The sequence below is a fragment of the Pleurodeles waltl genome, chromosome 2_1, assembly GCF_031143425.1.
Source record: "Pleurodeles waltl isolate 20211129_DDA chromosome 2_1, aPleWal1.hap1.20221129, whole genome shotgun sequence".
Taxonomy (NCBI): Eukaryota; Metazoa; Chordata; class Amphibia; order Caudata; family Salamandridae; genus Pleurodeles; species Pleurodeles waltl.
In genome coordinates, this window is record NC_090438.1 from 369,752,494 (window position 1) to 369,780,438 (window position 27,945).

Genomic DNA, 27,945 nt, shown 5'->3' on the forward strand with positions numbered 1-27,945 from the left:
GGACGGAGTAATCCCCTCCGCCAAGGTCGTAATGAGGCCCATAATTTTTTGACTATTTATTACAAAGCCAATTCGCTAATGATGTTGGATTCTTAAAAATATTTTAGAAAGAGGACTTTCAAAAAGTCACCTTTGCGCTGCCTGAAGTTTCTGAAAGCGAAATCTGCATTTTGCTCTCTCCTTTCTGCCAGCCAGTAATTAGCATTTCAGTGGGTGTGAACTTGCTTCCAGGGCAGGGACGAAGGGCTTTGGGTGTGGGTAGATGATGTTGTGCCCTTGACAGAATGGCCATATGGCTGGGCCAAGGAACTTGATTAACTGCAAAGAGGCCTACCCTGTGACAAGTAGATGTAGCTAACACCCTGGCCTGCACCCTTCCTTTTTCTTCTCTAGCCACACTGGCCTCCATCATAGTGGGCTATAGGTTGACATCACAGTGCCAGATCTTGCTGGAGTGTCAAGATTGGCTGGGTTTCTTCTTGTGACATTGGGAGCACTTCAAGGGAGGGGAACAGAATGCAAAACAATTTATGTGTACCACTTTCTGGTTGCTGAAACCTCACATTTGTCCTATCAGACTTCTGTCTTTGAGTTTGTGGCGGTATAGGGACTGCCTGAAAGTGGATTTTAGTGTTAGATGTGGGAGGACACTAGGAGTACCATAGTAAACTCCCTACACACACACCCAGCCTTCAGGGCCAAGATGTAGTGCCGCATAAGGTCCCGGCCACCTTGGAGATGTCAAAAATGGGTAGGGTTAGCTTCGGGAACCTTTATCCCATTGATTAGGGCACCCCAAGTATCATTCCCACCCACTAGCTTTTGCTAGATATAAATGTGGCTTCCCGGGCACCCACTTCAGAACACTCATGGACTTGTGTAAGACTGGAAAAGGATTGAACCTACTGTCTAAGACCTGAGTAGAATCTAGAAAACTGTGCCTACTCTCCCTCATGTACCCAGGACAAATAAGTGGACTCCAAGAGTTATAAGGCTACAGGGACACAACAAGCTACAAGAGGCCTTTCCGTGCAACTGCCCTGCTGACCATAGTCAACTGCACCTGGACTGGACCTTTCTGTGGCCTCAGCCTGGCACCCTGTAAGTTTTTAAGCGCCTCCCCTGAGGTCCTGTGGGAATTCAGAAGTGTACTTCTATGGTGGATTGGGACTTGAAGGACTTAAGTCAAAAGGTAACATCTTTGACCAGGACAGACCTGGTTAGTGTAGCTGGCCCATGCTCCATCATCATCGGCGTCAAATTGGGCTTAGGTCCTCTTCAGCCCCGACCATTGACTATCATTGGCACTTTATGCATGGCACTATTTCTACCTAAAAGTTTAAACATTAATATCTCTAGTTCACTTTATTGGATTTATGTCATTTTGGTGTCATTTTGTTTATTAAGTTATTAAGTATATTACCTTTTCCATTCATGTTTGTATTATTATTGTTTTGCACTTCAACATTATTGTTGTTATAGTATTACATACATACTTTACACATTACTTTCATATTAAGCCTGTCTTCTCTGTGCCAGAGCTACCAGGGAGTTGAGGTCAGGTTTATTTAGTGGCTTTAGTGGTTCACTCTTGTCAAGGACTGCAATGGTTACATTTTTTAAACACAAATCTATTATTTTTAGTCATGGGCATATATGGTACAGTACAGATATCTTGTTTGGTACAGGTAATTTTTGCAAAGGACCACAGTCGTTATAGCGGATATTCCATATGTAGATGGTTCAAGCATCATCCCATGTTCCATGATTATCCTCAATGCAGAGTAGATGGTGTTAAAAACTTAACACACGTAACTGTGTTCTGGTATCAAGCAGAGTAAACATGTCAGGAGTTTTGGGGGAATGGGGCGGTGTGGTGTACTTTGTCCTTGTCAGGGTGCCGGACACCGGGGTTGGGCATCACTATGAATTACAATGAAAGGGGTACACTAGTCCATACCGATACAGTAGTCACTACAGAGAGTTATTTGCATTTTCTCTAAAGTAATTTTTGAGGTAACTTTCCTTGTGGCAATGTTTTAGTCAAGAATTAATAATAATACAATAAAACTCTCAATTACAATAGAGTATATCTAAAGTCCACACATATAGTGGTTATTATTTGAACAGGAATATTTTATAAAAGATGTCAAAGCCATAGTAGTTGCCCTCTAATTCAATGATAATACAAAAATATTCCATAAGCATGAACTTTATATTTATTTGAGTTCATCCCCAAAGGTGTTACTATTGTGTATGGGGTTGGTAGAGAGATGATCAGCCAAAGATTGAACAATATCAGTTTTGCCCCTCCATGCTGAATGCCAAATGTGTTTCTAGAGGAAACCAATCTGCATGTCATTGGCGCGCCCAAACATTGGGTGAATCGGGGACGATGTCCACCTTGAAGTCTGTGAACCAGTGTGTCATGTCAATAAGAAAGGACAGACTGAAAAACGGAGTTCAAGATTAGAAATTAAGAAACCATGAAGGTTTATTACAAAATGTAAAGGTAAAATCCAAAAATAGTAAAATGCAGATGGAGTGGTAAGCTTATTGAATTAAGTAGAAGTAATTTGCTATAAAGGCTGTCAAATGCAAAATAATATCATAATGGTAAAAAAAAAAAAAAAAAAAAAAAAGGAAAATGCCAAGTCTCAAGTGTGCAGCAAAGTCAAAAAATAAATCAGGCTCTGTATCCCTAGTAGAGGCCAAAGGAATCTCGCTCACATTTTGGAACGTCATATAACACTATCACTACCCCACTACATAAATATTGATTAACCCCTTCTGACTTAATATTGTCCTTAAGTGTTAGAACAAACTAACTAGTTGCATACACAACAGAAAACCATTATTAGTGATTGAAATACAGTGTGCAGGCAAAAAAGACCTTAAGGATTGTAACAAAATGATTTCTCTAGTGGGGTCTTCGAGAACAGTGCCATAAAAAAATGAACAGACCACATCTTGCTGCATGTATTGCCAGAGGAGAAATACAAACATAGAATGAACATTATGAAACAGCATCTTTTTTGAACAAGGTGGTGTTGAGACCTAACTGAGGCATGGGCACCTGGACCCGTGGGCAACGTTGATCCTGTATTCATCAACAGCTCCTTCATGGAGCCGGAGCGATGTCGCTTGCCATCAATTCGAACTTCAGTGGGGACCTTGGTATCTAGATCAGATTCTGACCCTTATTCTAATGGGGACGGGTTTGGTGAGAGTATGGAAGGGGTCGCTGGACCCTTTAGATTCCAGCTTTAAGACCCCATGGACTGGGCTCTGGAACTATGTGAAGCCATTGGTCTGGATACCTCCCTTGACGCTGGAATGCTTTCTCCCCCTAACAAGGCTACAGAGGAGGAGCTTCTTACTCCTTGGTGGTGCAGATAGCGGCTGGTGGGGTCTTGGGCCTCCGGCTACCTTCGGTGGCTGTCAGGACCAGTCTCCTGACTGAGGTGCTTAAGCCTGAGGCTTCCACGTCAGAACCCCTTTTGCCCCTCAGTGAAGCCCTCATGGATGCACTGCTGGGGACCTGGTCCAAATCCAGCACAGTGGCTCCTGTTAATAGGACAGTAGCCCACTGCCATAGGCCTGCACCTAACAACCCCGCTTTCCTCACCCAACACCCTACCCCCGAGAGCTTGGTCATCCAAGTCTCAATGTCCAAAGTCGCATCCCCTTCCACTCCCCCGGATAGGGAATCGAAGAGACTGGACCACCTTGGGAAGAAGCTGTTTTTTTTTTTCTTCAACCTGGCATTGCAGTCCGTGAACACTGCATGCCTTTTGAGCCGCTACACCCAAACTTTATAGAACATGGTCGCACTAATGCTTCCACAGGTCCTCTAAGAGGCCCGGGCCATTCTCTCCCAGGCTGTTGCTGATGGGAGAGACGCAGACAAGTTTACATCCGATGTGGGCTGGGTTCGACTGACTCTCTGGGTTGCTTCAATGGTGGCCTTTAGGCGCCACGTCTGGTTAAGGACATCTGGCTTTTCAGGGGATGTCCAATCTACTTTGATGGACATGCCCTTTGATGGCACCCATCTCTTCGGGGACAAAGCAGACTCGATGCTCAAGCGCTTTAAGGAGTCCTGGACTATGGCCTGGTCACTTGGCCTCGTTGCTGCCACTCGCCCCCCTAAGTATGCTTTTCAGCCCTTTCGTGGCTATGGAAGAGGCGCCCAGCCACTTCTGTTCCCCACCAACCACCATATCTTGAATGCTGCTTAGCCTTTGGGTGGCCATGGATCTGGGATCCAGCATCTGCGTGGATCAGGGAGCCAGCGGTCTAGCCAGTCCACCACATCCCCCCTCCCCCTCAACTGCAGCCTCCAAAACTTCCAAGTCTGGTGCTTCTCCAACTGGGACCAGTCGGCAGCAGGATTCACCATCACATGGAACACCATCACGTCAGACAGGTAGGTTTTGCAAATAATTTGAAGGGTCTACTCCTTCCCCTTTGAGACTACCCCTTCCTCCAGGCCACCATCGTACGATCAGATGACAGAGGATTACCTGGCACTTCTCAGCAAGGAGGTTACAGCTCTCTTGGCCAAGGGAGCCATAGAGAGGGTCTCTGTGCCAGAGGTAGGTTGTGGTAGTTATTCCCGTTACTTTCCTGTTACTTTCTTGTGTCCAGAAAGGACAAGAACCTCCACTCTATCCTCGACCTCCAATCCCTCAATCTCTTCCTCAGGAAGCAGAAGTTCAAAATGCTGACTCTGCCTCAGGTCCTATCTGCCCTGTACCCAGGAGATTGGATGGTAGCGTTGGACTTGAGGACGCTTATTTCCATATTCCTGTCCTGGCTGCCCACAGACGTTGCTTGCGGCTCGTGGTAAGTCACAAGCATTTTCAATTAACTGTGCTCCCCTTTAGCCTTAACAGCGCCCATCGGGTGTTCACAGAAGTGATGGTGGTGGTGGCAGCTCATCTGCGCAGGTTAGGGGTTTCAGCCTTCCCCTACCTCGACGACTGTCTGTTGAAGGCAGGCTCATCCAAGACTGATTTCTCCTACTTCAAGACTAGGGCGGACCGCCTGCACACACTGGGGTTCACTATAAACATGCCAGAGCCACACCTGACTCCCTCTGAGACACTCCCTTTCATCAGAGCTGTTGTGGACACAGTGCCGTTTCGGACCTATCCTCCCGAGCAGCGAGTCCAGGATATTCAGGCTATGATACCAATGTTTAAGCCTCTATCCTGGATTTCGGTGAGAATGACTGACTGCTGCTGGGCCTCATGGCTTCCTGCATCCTGGTGGTGACTCATGCCAGATGGCATATGCGGGCTCTGCAGTGCGACCTGAAGTTCCAGTGGGGGCAGCATTAGGAGAATCGCTCCGACGTGGTCCAGATCTAGGAAGGGACTGCTCAAGATCTGCAGTGGTGGCTCTTGAACCGTGATTTTGGCAGAGCTAGATTCCCTTTCCCTTCCCCAACCAGATGCAACTGGGAGAAGCAGAGATCTGCGGTGTCTGGTCTCCAGCTGACTCTGAGCTCCACATCAACCTTTTGAAGCTCAGGGCGATCAGACTAGCATTGAAAGCATTCCTTCCCTCTCTCAAAGGGAAAGTGGTGCAGTTATTCATGGACAACACCACCGTCCTGTGATACTGCAACAAGCAGGCCGGGTTGGAGTCGTGGACCCTTTGTCAAGAGGCTCTCAACCTCTGGATCTGGCTGGAACATCAGGGCCTGTCCATGGTGGTTCAACATCTGGCGGGCTCTCTGAACGTCAGAGCGGACAAACTAAGCCGTCAATGCCTGGTCGATCACAAATGTTGTCTCCATCCAAAGGTGGTGCAAGGTCTTCTTTAGCAGTGGGGATAGCCTTGGTTAGATCTGTTCGCCTCCAGAGAGAACATGCAATGTCAGCTGTTTTGCGCGTTGGTGTATCCAAGGCGACACTTGCTCGGTGACACTTTTCATCTAGAGTGGAACTCCGGCCTCCTTTACTGCCAATACCACTTCTGGCCGGAGTTCTCAAGAAGATCAAAAACAGCCAGGTCCAAGTCATTCTTCTGGCTCCGGACTGGGCACAAAGAGTATGGCATCCAGAGCTCTTGAACATGACCATCGATCCTCCGATCAGACTGCCCCTTCGGGAGGATCGTCTGTTGCAGCAGCGGGGTACGATTCTCCATACTAACATGTCTAGTCTCTGTCTTCTTGCATGGAGATTGAGCAGAGGCAGTTGACAGCTTTTGCCCTTCCGCCCAAAATCTTTAACGTTATCTTGGCAGCCAGGTGTCCCTCCACCAAAACAGTATACGCCTGTCTTATTTGTGGCATGGTGTACAGACAAGTCTGTTAATCCCTTCTCTGCTCCTCTTTCTGAGATTCTATTGTTTAATCTTCTGTTGGCCCAGCAGGGCTATGTTGTGGGCATCCTAAAGGGTTATTTGTCTGCAATCTAGGCTTTCCTCTGATTGCCTGACCATTCCTTATTGTTTACATCTTCCATTATTGGACGATTTCATAAGGGCCTTACCCATCTCTTTCCTCCTTCTCCGTTCATAATGCCCCAATGGTATTTGAACTTACCTTTCTAATGTGCTCTCCCTTTGAGCCGCTTCACAGCTGCCCACTTCGCCTGCTTAATCTGAAAACAGTCCTTCTCGTAGCTATCTCCTCTGCCTGCAGAGGGAGTGAGCTGCAGGCTCTTCAAAGCCACCTTTCATTTCCATCCACCCCAACAAGGTGGTGCTTCGTACTAGGGGTTCATTCTGCCTCTTGTGGGTCACACCCTTTCATGTAGGGCAATCAATCACCTTGCCTATTTTTTATGCTCTCCCTCTCTTTCCCCTCCACATCCTTCTGAAGATGAGGGGAGACTCCACTGTCTGGACCCAAAAAGAGCATTGGTGTTCTTTCTTGATTGTACAAAAGAGTTCTGTGTGGCTGATCAACTCTTTGTAGGTAATGTGGGTATGAAGAATGGTCAGGCAGTACAGAAGCGAACCATCCCTAGATGAGTGGTCCTCTGCTTTAAAATGTGATACATATTGGCTAAAAAGCAAACCCTGGTGGGCTTGTGTGCTCATTCTACCAGATCAACAGGTCTAACCACTGTGTTAGCACATGGAGTTCCAGTCCTGGACAGCCACCGGGGCGTCCTTGCATATATTTAATAAACACTACTGCATGGACAGTCGGTTAGGAAAGGTATGGGTACTTTGCCCCTTTGGTCCTGCAGAACTTCCTAGTGTGATCTTGCTTCTCAGACCCACCTCGGAGGATGGTATTACCTGGGTATCTATTCTAAGGTAAGGAATCTGCAACTAGAAGTCTCTATCAGATGAACAAGTTACTTACCTTTGGTAACGCATTATCTGGTAGAGACGTTTTCTAGTTGCAGACTCCTTACTGACCCACCCATCCTCCCCCCAACTGAATTTTAGGGACTTCCCTTTCCGGGCCCTAGTGTTCTGGTGCACCAGAATCGGTGTTCTTCATGGCTCCGCGCTTCTGGCGTGTAAAGTTGTGAAAAGAAACTGACGTCCGTGCACTGGGGTGTGGCACCTATATACGACTCACAATGTCATATCAGGCAACCACGACATCAACATCAGATGCGGAGTTTACGACGCCCAGTAACAGCTTGCACGGGTACCGCTCGAAGAAAAATATCCAGACTGATTCGTGGGGGAAATTCTGAGGTAAGGAATCTGCAACTAGAATGTGTCTCTATCAGATAATTTGTTATCAAAAGTAAGTAATTTGTTGATCTAGTGAGCTTTCTTGCCCCTTCCTCCTGGGGAGGAGGGGAAGGGGGCGGAATATTGAAGGTATCAACCCATAGAGTATGCTTTAGTTTGTCTCTTGCATCTTGATTCTTCCAACCTTTTGAACTGACCATAGACTTACTCTCTAACATTTTCCAATTCCGTTTCATCTCTTTTTCTCATAGACATCATTCACTTGTCCTTGCACCCACAATTTAGACCCATTTTAGAAATGATTCATTTAGAGAATATAAACAAAAATAAATAAAATACTGCACACATTAGCAAATGATTACAGGGGTTAATATAACACACAGCATGCCTCCTTTTAAACCAGCACCATTCACCAACCTTTCTTATGCCCTTTCCAGTGTCACCAAAGCAGAACCCCACTGATTACCACGAGCCATAGGTTTCAGAAGCTTTGACTTTGCATGAAATGTTAGTAATATTGTTAACATATGCATTACTCATTTTACTGTTGTTCAAGATTAAGGTGCAATACTCTCTTACCCTCAAAATCCAACAAACTCCGTCCTCCTTTGCAAGAAGGATGCCTAGCGCAAGGTGTTATGCATACTCTTGGTTTGGATTGCAATTAACTCATTATTTATCTGGGCTAATGCTCTGGTAGTGTTAGAAGCACGGTGATCTACGAGCTTAGATAATTTTCTAATCTTCACAAAATTCAAAGTCCCTACAGTAAATGGAAACATAGCACCCAACACATCTAAGACAGTTTGCCCAAACTCACTCTTTACTCTTTTCAAACCAATAGCATAACCTGTCTCATTCACATGGTAAACCATAACTCCTTTCACACTCTCTTTCTCCAACAAACTCCATTGGTGTAGTTTCCTACAACTCCTTGGCATTATTGACAACTCTCAATTTTGAATGCCGTTTGAATTTATATCATTTTCTTCAATTTTTTCTCTGATCTCACTCAAATCTTTCCAGTGTTTCAAAATGTTCCCTCCTCTCATTATATTCCCCAACACACTCTTGCTCTTCTTTACTCAAACTACATACATGCCAATTTTTTACATTTTTAGCTTTCAAATTAGTTTGTGCAATTTTCAACTATTTAAAATAAGTTATGTGATTCCCACAATTTTCTGAAACTGGAAGTTCTTCCATCAAAACGTTGAAATCTGAATGATATTGTGATTAAAAACTCTTGCTCATGAAAGACACTAACAAACATTGCATGATAGACTATAAGACAATAGTAACTGGAAATAAGTAGAACCTTCTTTAGCTGAGGAGTGAAGAAATGTACACACAAAGCAGTTTTTAACATTTATTATACTTGAGTACTCCTCTAAAAAATATAAATATACATTCTTCCTAAAACTATCTACTGATCTGTCCCTATGTGCAAGTCGTATGTTTTATGTCAATACTGGCCAGCTGTATCATGCATTTTACTAGTGGCAAACGGCCTGATTCGCATAATCTGACCATTTGCGACCAGTAAAATGCATTATGGTATTTATGAATTCTAAATTGTGATTCAGTTACATGTTAATGAATTGCAATTTTGAATTGTGAATACATATTAATTTGGTATTAGGAAGGGACTTGTTCAAGGGCATGCCTTCCCAATACCTAATCGCAGCAGTATGTAGGAAGTCAGAGTCCTCTGTGGCGAAGGGCATGTCGCAGATGATGGAAATTGGGCTGCCCTGGAAGTTGTGGACCTGTTTGCTGCTGTCGGAGGGCCTGGAGAGTTGGACCGGAGGTCTGAACTAGGTGAGTGCTGTGGAGGGCCCCCCTGGAAATTGCAGTGCGATATCAGGTAAGGTGGCTGCCTGGGGTCCCCCCCCCCTCCTCCTCGCCACCCGGCAGGCTAACATTACACCACTTGCACCTGAGATTAGGAGGCCTGGCACACAGAGCCTGAGAGCTGTGTGACTTACACTTTGGGAGACAGCCCATGTGGGAACGGTGTTGGAAGTTTGCTGGGCTGCCCCCGACCCACCCACCCCCCCATCTTTCCCGAACCCAGGGGAACCTGGCTTGTCTGCAGTGCACCTAGGTGGATGGAGGTGGCTCTTGTGTCGACCTCCTACTTGTGGGACAGAGGAACGGTTGAGACAACAATGGCCCAGTCTGCAAGAGTTATCATCCAAGGGGACAGCACCATAGCACTGTATTCCACAGGAGCTGCACTGGAAGTCAGAGGAGCTTTGCCTGTACTGGTTGTGGACATAGAGAGAGTAACCCTTCTGCTTGAATATGGGTCCTGAGTTCCTGCTGTGCATCTGTTGGGGGAGGGAACAGGGGGACAATCAGGACCTATCAAGAGTGCGGTATACACTCAGTTCATATTGTTGGAATTTGCACTGATCCGTGTGCCTATCTCGTGTTGGTACAAGTTTACATTGTTGTTGCGGGGCTCTGGAGAGCCTTCTCCACATAATGTGGTAGGCCAAGTTTAGAGGGGTGGGTTAGGGCTGCAGGTCCTGGCAGCATCGAAAAGGATATGTAAACAAGGTTTGTCATTCTGCTGTTTGTCTGGGATGGGAGAGTTAACCACTTGTTGACATTTCAACATCTAGTTTTTGAGGGGGTTTGGTTTCTGTTCAAGGTGCATGTGCTGATTCAGAGTTGTAGACTCTGCTGCAGATGGGCGAGGCTGGGCCCAGGAGGTGGACAGTTACCTTTCATGGCTGACATCACAAATGGTGTAGCCTGGAATATTCAGGGTCGGATACCAAGCACCAAGCGGTACATGGTGCATTCATATCTGATGTGTAGGCAGGTCCAGATTGCCTGTTTGCAGTAAACTCATCTGATGGGTCGTGAAGCTCAGTAATTGGTGAAAAAGTGGAGGGGACAATTCTACTTGGTGACCTACTCCTCATATGCTAAGGTGGTGGCAATGTGGATTACACCTGGAGTGCCATTTCATCATACATACAGTGAAGCAGATATAGGAGAGCGCTATGTTACTATAGTGAATGTTAGCTGACGAAGACATTACTATCTTGAACACTTCTCTGAATGTAGGTGATGTGGGGTTTTATGGCAAAAAACAGGAACAGCTAGAAGATAGCAAAGGTTCCCCGGTAATCTGGGAAGGGGATTTCAATTGTGCTCTGGATAGGGATAGGGACAGGGACAGGGAAACAGGGGATGAAACCTCACATGTCACAATCACTGTCTATGGTTATGAACAATCTGAAATTTCTGGGTAGCTGGAGCTCCCTTTGCCCACAGACACAATATTACACTTGTTACTCAATAGCGCATAACACGTATAGTCGCTTCGACCATCTGGTTGTGGCAGGGATTGCCCCCGAGCAGCTGCAGGTGGTTGTTCACTTGGGGAGGTTCCTCTCAGATCATGCGCCGGTCCTCCTTTGCTTGCAGTGGAGGGGGGAACGAGCAAACTCTGCAGATGTACACGGAGAAGTCATGCAGACTCCGAGACCATTGCTTGCCTTATGGGATACACTGGATAAATGTACCCTCCAAACTGAGCAGCAGCGATTTCATAGAGAGGGCCATAAAGAAGGGAAGCTCATAGCATGGATATTGAAGCGTAAGAGGGAGACTCCGCCCATACTGCACCTCAGAACTCCAGAAGGGCGGTTGGTGACGAATCACCAAGATATCCTGAATATCCCAGGAGCACATCTTCTGGATGTTTACTGGACGGAGGAGGTTTACTGGGAAGACTCTGCAGATGAGTTTCTTGTGGGGTTGAATTTACGGCACTTATCACCGGAGAATGCAGGGGACCTAGATAGTGAGCTTACTTAGAAGAGGTGAGGCTGGATCTACAAGAGCTTAATGCTTTGAAGGCCCCAAGTGGGGATGGGTTCCCCGTAGAATTTTTTCAGTCTTACTCTGTGGTACTCACAGAGAGACTTTTGGAAGTCTTTCTAGAGGCAAAACAGGCAAGGATCCTTCCCCTCACTATGCGAGAGGGTATTATCTCCCTCATTTTAAAACCTAGGGAAGGGTGGGGACCCAGAGGACCCCTCCTTTTACAAACCACTTACCATGATAAACTCGGACGTCAAGATATTGTGTAAACTGTTGGCAACTAAGTTGAGAGGGGGTAATACAGGTCTTGGTGCATGAGAACCAATGTGGCTTCTCACTGACTCGTAACATGGCCCTTACTCTCCGATGACTCACTCATGTGCTTCATGAGACCACAGGGGTGGGCTAGGATATGGCACCGGTATCAGATTTGGAGAACGCATTTGATACTGTCAATTGGAGCTATTTGTAGGGATGGGTTTCGGGCTTGACTTTAGGGACTGGGTGACACATTGATCCCTTTGTACGAGTCAAGATGGGGGTAGCTGTCTCGGAGGCCATTTGGCAGTGGCACCCGGCAGGGTTGTCCTTTATTGCTGCTTCTATTCGCCTTTGGCCCTTAACCTCTAGCAATCCTCCACGGAAGGCATTTAGGGCCAGATGTAGGAAAAATCCAATTTGCGAGTTGCAAATTGCGAGTCCTTCCGACTCGCAAATTTGTATGCAGAATGGTGTCTCAGACACCGTCTGCAACTCGCTATGGGGTCGCAATGACCCACCTCATTAATATTCATGAGGTGGGTCGCTAATTGCGGCCCCATAGCGAGTCTAGGCACTCGCAAACATGGAGGCCTGCTGTCGTCAGCAGACCTCCATGTTCGTGACTGCTTTCAATAAAGCTTTTATTTTTTTTTTTTAAGTGTAGCCCTTTTTCCTTAAAGGAAAACGAGCTGCACTTAAAAAAAAAACTGAAACCTTTAGTTTCGGTATTTTTTCAGGGCAGGCAGTGGTCCCTTGGACCACTACCTGCCCTGAAAAAAATGTTTTGGGTCCATTCACAAACTGGAAGGGGTCCCATGGGGACCCCTTCCAATTTGCGAGTGGGTTACCATCCACTTGAAGTGGATGGTAACTGCGATATGCGGTCGCAAATGGTATTGCATTCCAATCTGAATCGCAAATAGGAAGGGAACACCCCTTCCTATTTGCGATTCTGAAATGCATATTGCGAGTCGGTGCCGACTCGCAATATGCATTTCTGCATAGCAAAGAGGCATTTGCGCCTCGCAAACGGCGATTTTCGCCGTTTGCGACGTGCAAATCCTTTGCTACATCTGGCCCTTAGAGCCTTGGGGCATACAGGTGGGAGAGTCCAGCCAAATTATCTACTTGTAAGCAGCTGATGCGTTGCTTTATCTTCAGTCCCCCGAGAGAGGCTGTACCTGCACTGATGAGGCGCATGGATGTCAATGGGGATTTTGGCATGCAAATTAACATTAGAAACATTTTATTATTCCCCTCTGAGTGGCTGGTGGCGACACCCTCTTGAAAAGCTTCCGGAGCTTAATAATTGTTAGGAAATGAAGGGCTTCCGCTTCCTAGGTATCATGGTGACTCATACAGAGGCCTCTTATTAATGGTTGAACATAGAGTGCTGGGGGGTCTTGCTGGATCAGTGAATTTCTGCAATACATTACCCCTATCAATTATGGTTTAGGCTGACATCACCAAGATGGTTTTTCTCCCACAATATTTGTACATGATGCAAAATCCATTGTACTCTCTTGGTCCAGGCATGTTTCAGAGACTGAATAACCTGTTGATCTCCTTGGTTTGGGTGGGAAAAAGCAGCAGGGCCGCCTTGCTGGTTCTTAAGAGAGGCATGGAGGATGGCGGTTTGGCCCTTCCGGATATTCAGCTCTCTTATTTTGTAGCGCATTTACAATGCATTGTCAGGTGGTGGGCGGCCTCATATAAGCGGGAAAAGAGACTATTACAAGTTATGAATGGCCAGCATCGGCATTCTTATTGATGAGGGGAGTCCCCTCTGAACAATTCAGTCCCTTATCTGGTGAGGCATACTGCTGCAATTTGGGAAACTGTGGCTAAAAAGGTACTTCGTATGGCCTCTTGATAGGTAGTTGTGCCTCTGGGATCTTGAACCATTTCACACTACAGACTCTGACTTGTCTGTGGAACATTAAAGAGCCAGGGGCTGCCATCAAGCTGGGGACCTGTACCCGGTAGAGACCTTTCTTGCTTTGCAGGAAGGGCAGGATAGATTTCAGGTAGGGGCGGGCCACTTCCTGCTTTATGCCAAATTGGAAAACAAGGCAAAGGAAGTGTGGTGCTGCTGCCATCTTAGGTTTTAGGCAGGTTGCTACGAGGGAGTGAGGGCAGACACCTGATTACCCTGTTCTGTACATCAGTCAAAGAGGAAATGACTAAACACCCTTTCAAGGCGAGGATGGCATGGGAGGTGGAATTAGAGGAGCCTTTCACAGACAGGGACTGGGACAACACTTGTGGGCTGGTATGTACAGTATCTTGTAGCAACCGGTTTAACTTATGGCATTTCAACTATCTGCCATAGACCCCACCCGGACAGCAGAATGCGCATGCTGCGCGGTGGAAGGTCCTCCTTTCTGCATTGCGCTTGGCTCTGCATGTAGGTTTATGGGTTTGGGAGTGAAATGGAGCCCAGAATAGAGACAGTTGCAGGTGTCAAAATCCCCCTTAACCCTGGATCTTAACTGCTGGGGATAGTAGCCCAACCTATGGGATGGAAAAAACCCTATAAGTCCTTACAGCTTGCACTCCTTTTGGCAAAGCGGCGGGTGCAATCGGATGGATGGGATCCTGTATTCCCAGACAACATAATGGATCAAGGATGTCCTAGAATGGAGGTGGCAGGGGACAGCACATGTGTCTGACACGACAACAAAGCAGATGAGGATGTAGCAACTAGGGGATTTATACTAGATAGCTTTCACAAATGTGGAGCCCATGATACTGAATCAGAACAAGGAGAGGGGGGAGCGGAATTCAGAGACACAATGAATCAAGTCAAATAGCAGGGGTATGCATGTGGGCTGTGGTTAAGACCTGTACATGAAGGAGTGGCCTGCAAATACAGTTTATTCTGTACTGTTTACCTTGTCTATCCTTGGTGTTAGAGAAATTGTTGAAATATTATGATGCCCTTGAGGCTGACCAATTGCACTGCATGTTATGTTTTTATGACAGTTATAAATGGATAAAGTTTTTATAAAAAAAAACTCCCTCAGCAAAAGTTTGGCTTCGCTCATGTAACTTCTCATGGTCGGACACTCATGCTGTCACTTCTCATGGTTGGATATGCCTCAACCCATTTAGAGAACAAGCAAACTTTCACCAGAACATATTGAAGCCCATTGTAAGCAGTCATATCTATGACGTCTGCCCGAAGTATAGTAAATGGACATTCAAGTGTGCTGCGTAACTGATGGTATCTAATTTATGTCTACCTTTATCAAATTTCTGATAAGTAATACGTCTTTTATATACATCTTCTGTTACACTTCAGAACTTTGTGCTGTGCCACTACTTCTTGAACAACCTAACCATTCCATCTCTCTCTACATAAGTATGACAATGTACATATCTAGTCATATTTTGGAGCATAGAGCCAGGAAGAACATAGTGATAAGCTAGAGTTACCCAAATATTGTTATTATCCCTCTTACAATCGGCTAATTCCCATCATGTTGTTTCATCCTCTGGTACTTTATCTTGTGAATCCTCTGAGTTCATTCTGTCTGGTCTTTATTAGATTTAACAAAAAATAATTTACATCATTGGAGTCCACGTTAATGTTACAATGTTCTGATTCTTGTGCTTGCTTCTGTCTATTTGATTGGATAATTGCATTTTTAAGAGCACAATATTTTGCACCCTGGTCAGCATAGTTACTGCCCATGGTAATGATGTGATTACGAGACTTGTGAGCAACACATTTCACACTGATATCTCTCTAGGTTGATAAATAGCCTCCAGTCTTCCTAGAATATATATACATTCCATTTAGGATAGGTGTACCAGAGGATGTCATGAGGCTCCTTTGTGACCACAACTGCCCAAAATCATGTCTAAATCCATATTGGCTGGATTGTCAAACTCAGTTCTTTTGCCAAACAGGCTCTTGTCAGAGTGAATAACTCTGATAACTGTGCTGAAGTTATGTCTTACAAGTATGATGCCTCAGTGATCTCAGAAATAAAGCAGACTGCATAAGCTGCTCTTTGTATTCCTTGATGGTCTCTCAAACAAGAACCATCCATAAAGTCAGTTCAGCCATTTCAAAGGTAACCTCTTTGATATGTCGTCATGGTTGGGATCTTCATCATCATCTTCATTACTATTTGGAATTGGAAGCAATGTTGCAGGATTCAATCTTTTGACTGAAATATTTGCAGTTGCCAGTTTTGTAGATGGCTGTTTGTCAAAAGCTGAGTTTGAGTAAAAGTCCACAAAATCACAACTGAATGAGAGACTAACACAATGAGTGTATGACCCATAACTGTTTCCTTGTTTGTTCATTTGCAAGGCAAACCGCTGCAACTGATTTCTTGAGCATTGGCTACTGGATCTAATGTAACAGGAGGAAGTGTCAGCCTGCTTTATCTCACTATGCTTTTTTACTAACAAATAGAGACCACATCCTTCTATCCCACAAGAAAAGAGTAGAACTCTTTTTCATAATCAGGCATTCTGAGAGCAGGTGCACTACAAAGATTTTCTGTGATCTGAATGAAGGCTTTCATGCATTCTGTGTGAATCAGCACCAAATGTTTTTGTCACTGTGAGTGAGCCTCAGTAAAGGCTTGGCAGTCAGGAAAACGTTTGACACCCACTGACGACAGTAGTCAACTATTCCCGAAAACAGCCCTACTTTCCTCCTGGTAGTTGGAGGATTCGTTTTTAGGATTACAGAAACACGTTCTTTGGACACTTCTTCTGCCCGACTTCACAATATAATGATCAAGATAAATCACTGCTGATTTACAGTACTGCATTTTTCTAGGCCAAATTTTATAACCGTTGTCAGCAAGATAGTTCAGGGGCTCAAATCCATCCCCATTGTAATCCTCTTTTGTCTTTGATGCCACTAGCAAATTATCTATATTGCACCAACACTGAATTACAGAGTAGCTGCAAACTCTCAAAATCTTTCCTTAGAATATCTCTAAAGATTGAGGGATTTTCTGTCTCACCTTGTGGGATTTGACACCAAACGTGGAACCAAAATACAAAAAAATATTGGCAGTCCTCATGAAGAGGAATGGAAAAGAATGTTTGGCAAAGCCAAATACTGTTTCCTATTCTGCAGCCAAAGGAATCTGAAACAAAATATCAGCAAGATTACGTACTACAGGATGGCATGTGACTCTAATTTTATTATTCATTCTCAGATCTTGGACCACTCTTCCATTTTCCACTTGGTATTTAATGCCCTTCACCGGAGAATTGCAAGGACTACCAAGCACCTCGTATAGAATACCCTGTTCTACCCTCCGGAGAAACCTTCTTTATCATTTTTCGTTTTCCTCCTTGGGCCTTGGTTGAGGTTCCAAGGATTAGACTCACTAGGAAAGGTGGTCACTCTCTCCTTTTTGGAAGCCATTGCCTGGAATATCTTCCTCTTGAGCTTTGTTTGAAAGCTTCAGAATCTCTATTTATGAAAACACGTAAGACTTTGCTCTTTGGTCAGGCATAGTTCCCCATCATCTACTCGTAGCGCCAAGACACTGCTCAGAGCATCTGTTGCGCTTTTATAAATCCTTGTTCTTTCATTCATTCATTCTCCATAACAGATGCACTAGGAACTTTGAGCCTTTTCAATAGAGCTGCCATTATTACCACTCAAAATAAACACAAAACCTTAAAAATAAACAAACGAGCGATCAATCAATCCCAGCGTGGCTATGGCAAGCCTGTTACAGCAGCAACCAACCAATGACAGTGTGACTAATCACCCCTAACCACTGGTAATGCGATGCCTCTCAAATCACAGTACCTTTTGCGGTCAAGGTCTACAATATTGAAAGATCTTAGATTACGATTAATTTGATTTCCCTAACCAACAAATAACCAAAACTAATACTTTTTTGATGCACTTCCCTAATATGACAAATACATCAAAATCACAGTACTCAAACGACCAACTGAACCAAAAATCAGCAACCCAATCAATCAATCAATCACGTATTTGGGGGCTAATCACCCGTGAGGGTCTCGGGGCACTGGCAGGTAGTGAGAGATCGGTCGAAGAGCCAGGTTTTCAGTTTCACCTTGAATTGAGGTAGTGAGGGTGATTGCCTGAGGTGTAGATTAAGAGCGATCCAGGTCTTTCTTGCAAGGTTGGAGAAGGATCTTCCACCAGCTGAGATCTTGCATATCCCTGTGGTTGTGGTGAGGGACAATTGGGTGGAGCAGAGTGTCTGGTAGGCATGTTGAAGGTCAGGTGGTGGTTGAGGTATGCGGGCCCAATGTTGCGGAGGGCCTTATATGCGTGTGTGTGGAGCTTGAAGGTGATTCTTTTGTTTGGGAGCCAATGAAAGTCTCTCAGGTGACCAGAGATGGGGCTGCGGCGGGAGATTCCAGAATGAGTCTAGTCGAGGCGTTCTGGATTCTCTGCAGTTTCTTTTGGAATGCTTGGGTGGTGCTGGCATAGAGTACGTTGTTGTAGTCTAGTTTGCTGATGACGAACACCTGGGTGACTGTTGCCCTGGATTCGATCCAGATCCATTTGAAGATCTTTGGAAGCACGGGTAGTGTGTGGAAGCATGAGGATGCAACGATGTTGACTTGGTGGTTCATTGAGAGTGAGGAGTAGAGGATGATGCAGAGGTTGTGTGCATGATCACTGGGTGGGAAGGGGGTGTTCTAAGCAGTGGGGGCCACCAGGAGTCATCCCAGGCACAGGGTGTGGAACCCAGAATGTCAGAGTTGAGCTTCAGACAGCTTTCTTTCATCCAGGCGGCGACTGCTCTCATTCCGTTGTGAAAGTTGCTTTTTGCGGTTGTAGGCTTGTTGGTGATGTAGAGGATCAGTTGGGTGTAGTCGGCTTAGGAGACTATGTTGAGTCCATGGTTTCTTATGATGTTAGCAAGAGGTGCCATGTAGATGTTGGAGAGGGTGAGGCTCAGGGAGGAGCACAGAGGAACTCCAATACTGATCTCTGTTGGTTGTAAGGTGAATGGTGGGAGCCTGACTCTCTGGGTGCGGCCGGTGAGGAAGGAGCAGATCCATTCTAAGTCTTTGCTGCGGATGCCGGTGCCATGCAGTCTGCTGAAGGTGGTGGTGGGAGACAGCGTCGAAGGCGGCGGAGAGGTCCAGTAGGATGAAGGCTGCAGTTTTGTGTCGGTCGAGGAGAGTGTGGGTGTTGTCCGTTATACTATACAGAAAAAATAAAATGCTGATGCTGCAATAAACTCATTGAATTACATAGAAGTCATTTGCTTAGAAGGCTATCAAATGCAGAATAATTGTCAAAAAAATCGGGGAGCTGCTAAGTCTCAAGTGTGCAGCAAAATCCATAAGAAATTAGACCGCATACATAATAGAGGCCAAAAGACTCTGGCTCACCTCCAAATGTAATGGTTGATATGCAATATTCTTGCATAGAAATTACAGGGTCTGCAGAGTCATCATGGTAAGATAATTCTTCCAACAAATCAGTTTCACATTTTAGAAAGACACATAACCCTATCACCTTAGCACTACCCGCTACATGAATATTGATTCTTCCCTTCTGACTTAATGTTGTCTGGAGGTGTTAGAACGACCTAGTTACATAAACAACAGAAAACTATTGTGAATGATTGCAGTACAGTGTGCATGCAGGAAGTTCCTTAGCGATTGTAATAAACGGGTTTCCTCAAGTGGGCTCTGCCAGAACAGTGTCATGCAGCCATAAACAATCCACAGCTTGCTGCACATGGCGTCAAGCTAGAAATGAAAACACAGGATAAACATTATGACATGACATGACATCCATTTTGAACAAGATGGTGCCATGGCTCAACTGAAGCCTGGTTAGCCTAAGCCAGAAAAAAACACTCTTTAATACAGGATTTAGTTTCGATTGTAAAAGCTTCATGTCAGTATACAAGTGTGCTAAGTGCAGAGCGACTGATATTAATACATATTAAGTTGAAACGCACAAAAGCTCATTTACAGAAAACAGTCAGATCTTGCTTACTGTCTGCAACCATGTATTTGTGCTTCCCTCAGCCTGGGTGGGAAGTGTATACTCCAGCACTGGAATCAGAAATGTTGCTGGACAGTGACTTCTGTGGACATTGGCACAAACAATATCACAGGGTAATATCAACATTCAGCCTTGCAGAGCTGAGTACGGAGGGATGGAAAAGCTCAGTGAATATTAATAGAAGACAAAGGCAGAGCAGCAGGAAGGTACAGACATGTGAGATCTATCGTGTAGCAGTAGGAATATTAGTATAATAGGATTGACTAAAAAATATTGAATAACTAATTTAATTTTATGTAGCGCTTAAAACCACAGCCTTGTAGCTAACTAGCTCTCAAAATAACGGGGTTTATTCTTCAGTTCCATACTGTTCATTTTTAGCAAGCTTATAAATAAAAGTCGGCCTGGTAATATTCAGTAATTTGATCTACAGGCTGCGTACAGATTGCTGCAGCAGGTGAGAAACCCCTTTAACTATACTTCCAGTTTCTGTGCTGTAACGAATGTGCCAGTAACACCTTTCAGCCTATTTCCATCATGACTACACAGCAGGGTAGTGCCACCCTTAATGTATGTGCTTTCTTGAACGGGATGTTTATCAAGGATTCAGTTACTGTAACCTGTAGCCCTGACATGCAAGATGTCACTGTAACTTATAACAAATTAGTTTTACAAACCACCGCTGAGAATCCACATGGTAGTACTCCGCTCAATGTAAAGTATTCTCCACAAGGGATCAGGTTGGCATGGTATCACATGGTGCTAGGTATTATTTTAGCACCACGAAGGATACACGTTTTATAGTGAGTGCTAATAACAAATGTCTCACGTACAGAATTATGTGGAATTAAAAAATATAAGCAGAAGAACTGGAGCAAAGGAAGAGTATTTTCTGAGAGAATTTCATGTGCAAGAGCAGATAAGCGCATCTGCAGAATGCAAAGAATTGTTCTTAGACTGCTGCTTAAAATCTGAAAATGCATCCAGTGGCACATTTTGTAAGGGCACAATGAAAAGTGAACATCTGCTTCCTTTGGGGTAGCATCGAAGTGTGAGAATATATAGTTGACAGAGTGGAATATCTGACGTAATCTTGTGGTTTCTGCCCATTCTGTATAGGAATGTGTCATAGTATATGCAGCATTATTGAATATGGGGCAGTTATTGACTGAGAAGTGTATGAGCAAGTGACCGCAGAAGCATAGTGATAGAAGGAGCCACAGAAGCTTTACCGATGTGGTTTGGTTCTTTTAGTGATTTGTCATGTCAGTCACTCAATTGAGGGGCTGTTGTAATGAGCAAAATCATTTCATGCACGACTCTTATTATGTCATAATTCATTAGCTCAATTTAAGTTGCCATGCCTACACTTTATGTAGCTATTGTAGTATTAACATGTAGTGTACAGTATTTTTTACATTTACAATTTTAGTACGTTTTCACCATATTAGGTCGTTGTTGTGTTCTGTAAATAAATCTAAAGAAGGTGCTCTCTTACCACTTGCAGTATAATTACCAATGAAAGAGAAACATTCATATGATGTCTTGAAGCTAAAAAAAAAATCAGAATTCTGAAAAATCAGTGTCGTACTTGAAGTCATAATCTGGTTATTTCTTAAATTTGCTGTTTAAAATCAAAGCAAAAAGGTAAAGCATATAAAATTATTTCTTCATGAAATATATATACAGATTTATATTTGGTACAGTTTTAATGTGTTACTCATCGTAATGATTGATAAAAAAAATCTCTTGCATTCTACACTTCCAGAAGTCTTTTCTTCCTTTGGAGCAGCGTTCTGTGATTTGTTTTTTTTGTACATTTGTGATATCCCGTTGTCACCTTCACGTTTTGTTTCCCCGAGGTACTCTAACTTCTTCCTTGATAACCATTTTACTTCATGCTTGTTGTATACTCTGTTATATGTGGTTGCTTTCAGGCATTTGTGATTTTTTTTTTTATCATCTCCAATTGGCCAAATGTATACCTATTGAAATAAATCATTTTCCGATCTGATCATTAAAAGGTTTTTTTTTTTTTTTTTTTTTTACAGCAGTCATAATTGGCCCTGATGGCCAGCCCTTAACCGTCTATCCTTGTCATTTGTGTGGAAAAAAGTTTAGATCACGGGGTTTCTTGAAAATACACATGAGGAATCACCCAGATCATATGCTCAAGAAGAAGTACCAATGTACAGACTGCGACTTTACAACAAACAAGAAAGTAAACTTTCACAATCACCTGGAAAGCCACAAACTTATAAATAAAGTTGATAAAACACACGAGTTTACTGAGTATACACGAAGCTACAGAGAAGCAAGTCCGCTCAGTTCTAATAAACTTATTCTAAGAGATAAGGAACCAAAAGTATACAAATGTAAATACTGTGACTACGAGACTGCAGAGCAGGGCTTACTAAATAGGCATCTGCTTGCAGTTCACAGTAAAAACTTTCCTCATGTTTGTGTTGAATGTGGCAAGGGTTTCCGCCATCCATCGGAGCTGAAGAAGCATATGAGGACCCATACAGGGGAAAAGCCATATCCCTGTCAATACTGTGACTTCCGGTGTGCTGATCAATCCAATTTAAAAACTCACATAAAAACGAAGCATGGCCCGGATTTACCATATAAATGTGAGCATTGTTCCCAAGCATTCATGGATGAAAGAGAACTCGAAGAACACTTGGAGTTATTTCAGGGTCATAAAACCCACCCCTGTCCCCATTGTGAACATAAAAGCAGTAATTCCAGTGACCTTAAAAGACACATTATATCAGTTCACACAAAGGATTTTCCTCACAAATGTGAAGTTTGTGATAGGGGATTCCATCGGCCTTCTGAGCTTAAAAAGCACAGTGAATCTCATAAAGGTAAAAAGATACATGTGTGTAGACACTGTGATTTTGTAACATCTGATCCTTTTGTACTGAGTGGCCATATACTCTCTGTTCACACCAAGGACCTGCCATATAAATGCAAAACGTGCAAGAGAGGATTTAGACTTCACACCGAACTCAAGAAGCATATGAAAACCCACAGTGGAAGGAAGGTCTACCAGTGTCAGTATTGTGAATACACCACTACAGACGCATCAGGTTTCAAACGCCATGTAATTTCAATTCATACAAAAGACTATCCACATCGATGTGACTACTGCAAGAAAGGATTCCGTAGACCATCTGAAAAGAATCAGCATATATTGAGGCACCATAAAGAGACCATGATGTAATGTAATTAAAAAGGAAATGTATTATAAACTGTGATCATAGTAAATTGGGAAAAACTCATGAACTTCCCTTTCTAATTTCAGAGCTTGCTATTGCACCACATTACATTTTATATCGAGTATTAAAGGTGTTAGGGTTGGTAGTGTAGCCCTATAATTGTTGCTTTTTAGACCATAATGAGTATTGTGCAGTGATTGCAGAATCATTGCTGTGGCACTTACTTTGAGTGTTAAAATATTAAAAACTTCTGAATTGCATATGAAAGGTATTTTACATTTATAGCTACCAGCATTCCTTCAGTTTATTGGGGTAGTTGGAAAAAACGTTTTTTCTAAGGCAATTCATGTGTGACGTGCTAATTTCTGAATTAAAATGGTTCGATGATTGTGTTGGTAGGTCACTACATTGCCTGGAAATTTGATTGAAGTTGTCTAATGCTGGGTAGTTGGTCCCAGTTTAATACTTCGTTAGAACCACTGTTTGCTTTTATAATATTTGATTAAATGACAATTTTTAAAAAGGTTTTAAAGCTGCTAAGGAATTTTATTACCGTACGCAATGCTTACATCGCAGCATTATGCCATACAATTAGAGCAAGGTGCTAATGCTAGAGTTGTATATACTTTCCCTTGTTTTATAACACACTACAGATGAACGTTATACAGGTTGGCACATATGGGAATGCGGGGAGGTGTTTTGTTTTTATGAATCTAGTTGATGATAATATAGACTGCACTTTTTATACTAAACTATCTTATGGAGAAGCAAACTGGTTTAAATACGCAAACATTTTAACAAGTGAAAGCAAGTCATTCATAGAGTGTTATTAGAACCTTGATCGCCTGGATATAAATATTTACAACTTTCCGTGTTGACATTAATTGTTCTGCGAACTGTGGTTGCACTTTTCGTTTATCTCTATAAAATATACCCGACTTCAAACACACATAAACATGTCAGGTGAATATTTATATAGTGTGTAACCAGAACATAATGCTGCCACTTCAGTTGGACAGTGGGTTTTCAGGTTACAGTGTATAAATTTGAAATATGCATTCCTTTTTAACACAACATTGTGTTGGCATGATAAATTCAAAACTGCGCTTAAATATTACTCTCTGGTCTAGGGTTATTTAAAGAAAACATGGTCATAAATGTTATGCATATAATGTGTATAACATGTTTAGTTGCTTTCTGTTTGCACAAATCTTTTCACATAAAACATTGTAATGTTATGCCATGTTGTAATTTTGTGTTTGATATCATGTTTATCCTTTGTTTTTTGCACATTGTAAGAATAATTTCCTTTGTTCTTTTATATTGCAAACTTTTATAAGAAAAATAAAGCTGAGAAAAAATAAATGTGTTTTATGTGACTGTATATGATGTACAGGCTGTAAAATAAGATTGTCACTGTTGTGCAGTTTTTATTTCAAAATGTGTTACTGTTTGTAATGAGCAAACAATAAAAGCATCTCTTGCACTTCATACTATTATAACGCCTTTCCTTTCGTTTGAGCAGCAGTTTTGCTAGTTACATATTTGCTATGTATTTTTTATTTTATAGTCACATTTTCCGTTTTATCTAATACAAGTTCTCTTGTATTGAATAGTTTATAAATTCCTGTGAGCTATTTGATTGATCTCTTATGTGCCAATGCGAGTTCTTGTTGAGATTCAAAAAAATACAATTAAATTCTATGCCCCGCATTAGTGCCATTTTCTATATTAAATATAGTTTATTTTCACATTCATTGGTATGTCCTGCAGGCATATAAGCACTTCCCTTATTCACAAGTTCAGATAGATTCTATTAGCGCACATGTGTATCCTTCAGAGCTTGTGGCCTATTAGGTCATTTGAGTATCAAAAATATTGTTTTGCAATGTCCGTGTTGGAGGGTTTTGTTTATAATTTTATTCTGAATCAGACTGTACTTTTAACTGTATCTTTTTTAATTGTTTTTGAAACATAGAAGAAGGAAAAGGAAGCCTCCCTTTAAATCCTGAGACCTGTGTGGGAACAGTAATGTGTCAAAGGATGTATTCTTCAGTGTACATCCAAACCACACTGTGCCTAAGATCTGCAATGCATTTCCCTCTGGAGGCAGTTGAGGGTAGGTGCTAAAAGATGGGTTAATTTGAATTTGAGCAGCAGGCCTCCATAGAAAGCAATCTGTTTTGTAAATAAATGTCTAATGCTTCAAAATAGCAGTGGATACTTTAGAACTTAAACGCCAAATAGAAGGGATATTATTCATACTCATTCTCCAGATCCCCAAAGCACTGTCTTTTTCCCCTTCAAACTGAGTACCTTCAGCATGGTCTTGTTCTAACAATACTAACCCCAGAGCTTCTGTCTAATCATTCAGTTTCTCTTGGTGTTGAAGCCACCTTTCCAACATCATGAAGACTCCCAAACCCAACATCAAAGCCCCACAACCTATATCAACACCCAGGATCATGCCTCCTTCAGTTTAAAACGCTTTAATGATCGTCCTACTGTTAAAATGCAATCTGTGGCAGTCTTAATGGTAGACTGAATAATATCCTCTATGCATCAAACTTTGACATTTCCGGATGTAAGCGCAGAATATAATACTACCCAAACATGTACTCTCTGAAGAGTATACTACAATAAAGAGTTTTTCTGGTGGAACAAAGTACCTGCGATTAACTAGTCACCTAGTTTCTCATCAATTGCTTCTATATCTGTTAAAGTAGAGCAACACCTGCCAGTACTATGCATGCTTGGATCACACACAACATGCCACAATCCCAGCGCATGTGCACGCCGCCACCACCTTTCCTTTTTTCACAGTGTATATCGGGATAAGCTTTTCTTGCACTTTGCAAATTCCTTACAAGTAGATTTTATTCATCTCCTGGATCTCTATTGATCTCTTTTGTCTGCTGCTTTGTATTCACGAAACTTATGATGCAACTCTCTGGCCTTAAATCATTCTCATGCTGCCATCAACACTTTCCAGCAAATCTACTTAACCTTTGCTTCTTGTCTACGGGTAACAGAAGACCTGTGTGTGCTACCTTTAGTAAAGGTCCCCCTTGGAGACATACCAAGTAAGGGTGCCTTCAGAAGGCCTTCGATTTCATCCATGAAAGGAAGCAACAGGAAGTAAGTGGCGACCTTGCCTTATCATGGTGTCCTTTCTGCCACTAAGGTAGCTAGGCACACCACCAACCGAGTTGGCGTCCAGTTAGGGGTCATTGTCACTGAACTAACAAAAATAGTGCAGGTAACCTCTGGGAAAGTGAGAGTTCTACTAGGATTTAAAGCACCCATCAGGTTGGTGATCTGCAGGGTGTTAACCTCCTGCTCTGGAGACAACATTGGGTTTAACTCAGCTCCTTGTCTAATCACAGAGATGGCAAGCTGCTGCGTTATCAAGGCATTGCACTTGTCTCTTTTTCTGGGTAAGGTACTAAAGGCCAATGCAGCAAAAGGCCGATCAGTTACTATCAGGGGACCAGATCTCAATTCAGTGGGAATACTCTGGAAACTTGTATTAAATAAACTGCTCCTGAGGACAGTCTGTCACAGACCCATTATGATCATTAGGCTCTTCTCTCAACTCTTCTGTTCTCGCAACTTACCCCAGCCCGTGAACTGTGTATGTTGCAAGTGCGAAGGAGATAGTAACCAATAAGAGTGGAGAGCCTCACTGCAAGGAGCAGCATAGATGGAATAACATAACCTGTGGTTGTAAAACGCACTTTCAACCCCCTTGGACCTTCTTGGCACTGAATAACGGGAATATAATTCTTACCCAACTCATTGATATTAATTTTTTCGACCTCAAAACGATGAAAGGCTGAGTGGACCCACCTTTATTGAAACCTGTAGCCATGAGGTCAATCACAGATTGCTAAAGTTGATCCATTGTGCCACTAGACCAGCCATCTCTCCCCAGTGTTCAGGCTTATAATCGATCCACCTCCAACAGTCCTTTCACAATGCAAGAGGCACAAAACAAAATGCGACAGCATTTTCAGAAACATTACTGTCTCTGTACACTTAAATACAATTGTGCAGGCTGCTCCAGAACTGGATGTGTACTGCACCTAGGAGTATGTCACCACTTTCTCTGTTTATGATCCTGGAGGAAAAGAAGTTGTCATGGGCCTCTGGGGTGCACTGTTGTCCCTTCCACTAATGGCACTCTGTCTTCCCATGACTCAATCAAATCAGACTCTCCATTGGCTGTTTTCCCCATGAACGGTTGGGCAGGATATTGTTGGCAAGTTAGATTCATCTTAACCAACTGGATCTCTCTACTAACCGCTCCAGGTGGACCTTCTAGGATAGACAGTCCTCCATGGACCTGTCTCACAGACGCCTTCTTTTAACCTGTCTCACAGACCCCTTCTTTTCAAATGGTCCACTGGGTGAACTGGACCCAGACCCAGGGACCTGTACCAGTTACCCCGTGGCCTGCATCCAGCTAGGTAATACCATGCTGTTACAGCTAAGGCCGAGGCATTGTTTTATGAAAACCCTTGCACACCCAATTAACAAGAGATGGTTTACAAAAAATAAACTTCTATAGCACATTCCTTTATGACGAGAACACATTCCAACTGCCTTTTAGTTTTAACAGCCCCAATGCTAGTTCTTGACCTGACATTTTACTTTAAATCTTTTCCTAAGTCTGACCCATCCCCTAACTTCGTCACTAATTCAAACCCTTTTTAGCAACCATAACCTTTTATGTGATAGAGACTTGTAGGTACAGACTCCTTACCTTAGAATTTTCCCGGATCCAGAAAATCTTCTAGAGCAGTGCTCCTGCATGCAGTTAGGTGGCATCTGTCAGATCTGCGTCCTTCGTCGCCATCGTTCACACCGGATATGCTACTCCCAGTCACTTTTTGACTGATCCTTTTCAGTGTTTTGGCAAATATTTTTGAATGTTTCACTCCTGGTGCATCG

At 43.3% G+C, this 27,945-nt stretch overlaps 1 protein-coding gene across 2 annotated transcripts in view; it reads left to right on the plus strand.

Annotated features, from left to right (window-relative positions):
* ZNF711 (zinc finger protein 711) overlaps nt 1-24,483 on the plus strand; it is a 267,445-nt gene extending 242,962 nt beyond the window's left edge. For both annotated transcript variants that reach the window (XM_069212629.1, XM_069212633.1), the window contains one exon: nt 21,820-24,483. In XM_069212629.1, the coding sequence (XP_069068730.1) occupies nt 21,820-22,997 (1,178 nt within the window). In that variant the 3' untranslated portion in view covers nt 22,998-24,483. The remainder of the gene's footprint in view (nt 1-21,819) is intronic.
* Nucleotides 24,484-27,945: the final 3,462 nt, after the last annotated feature.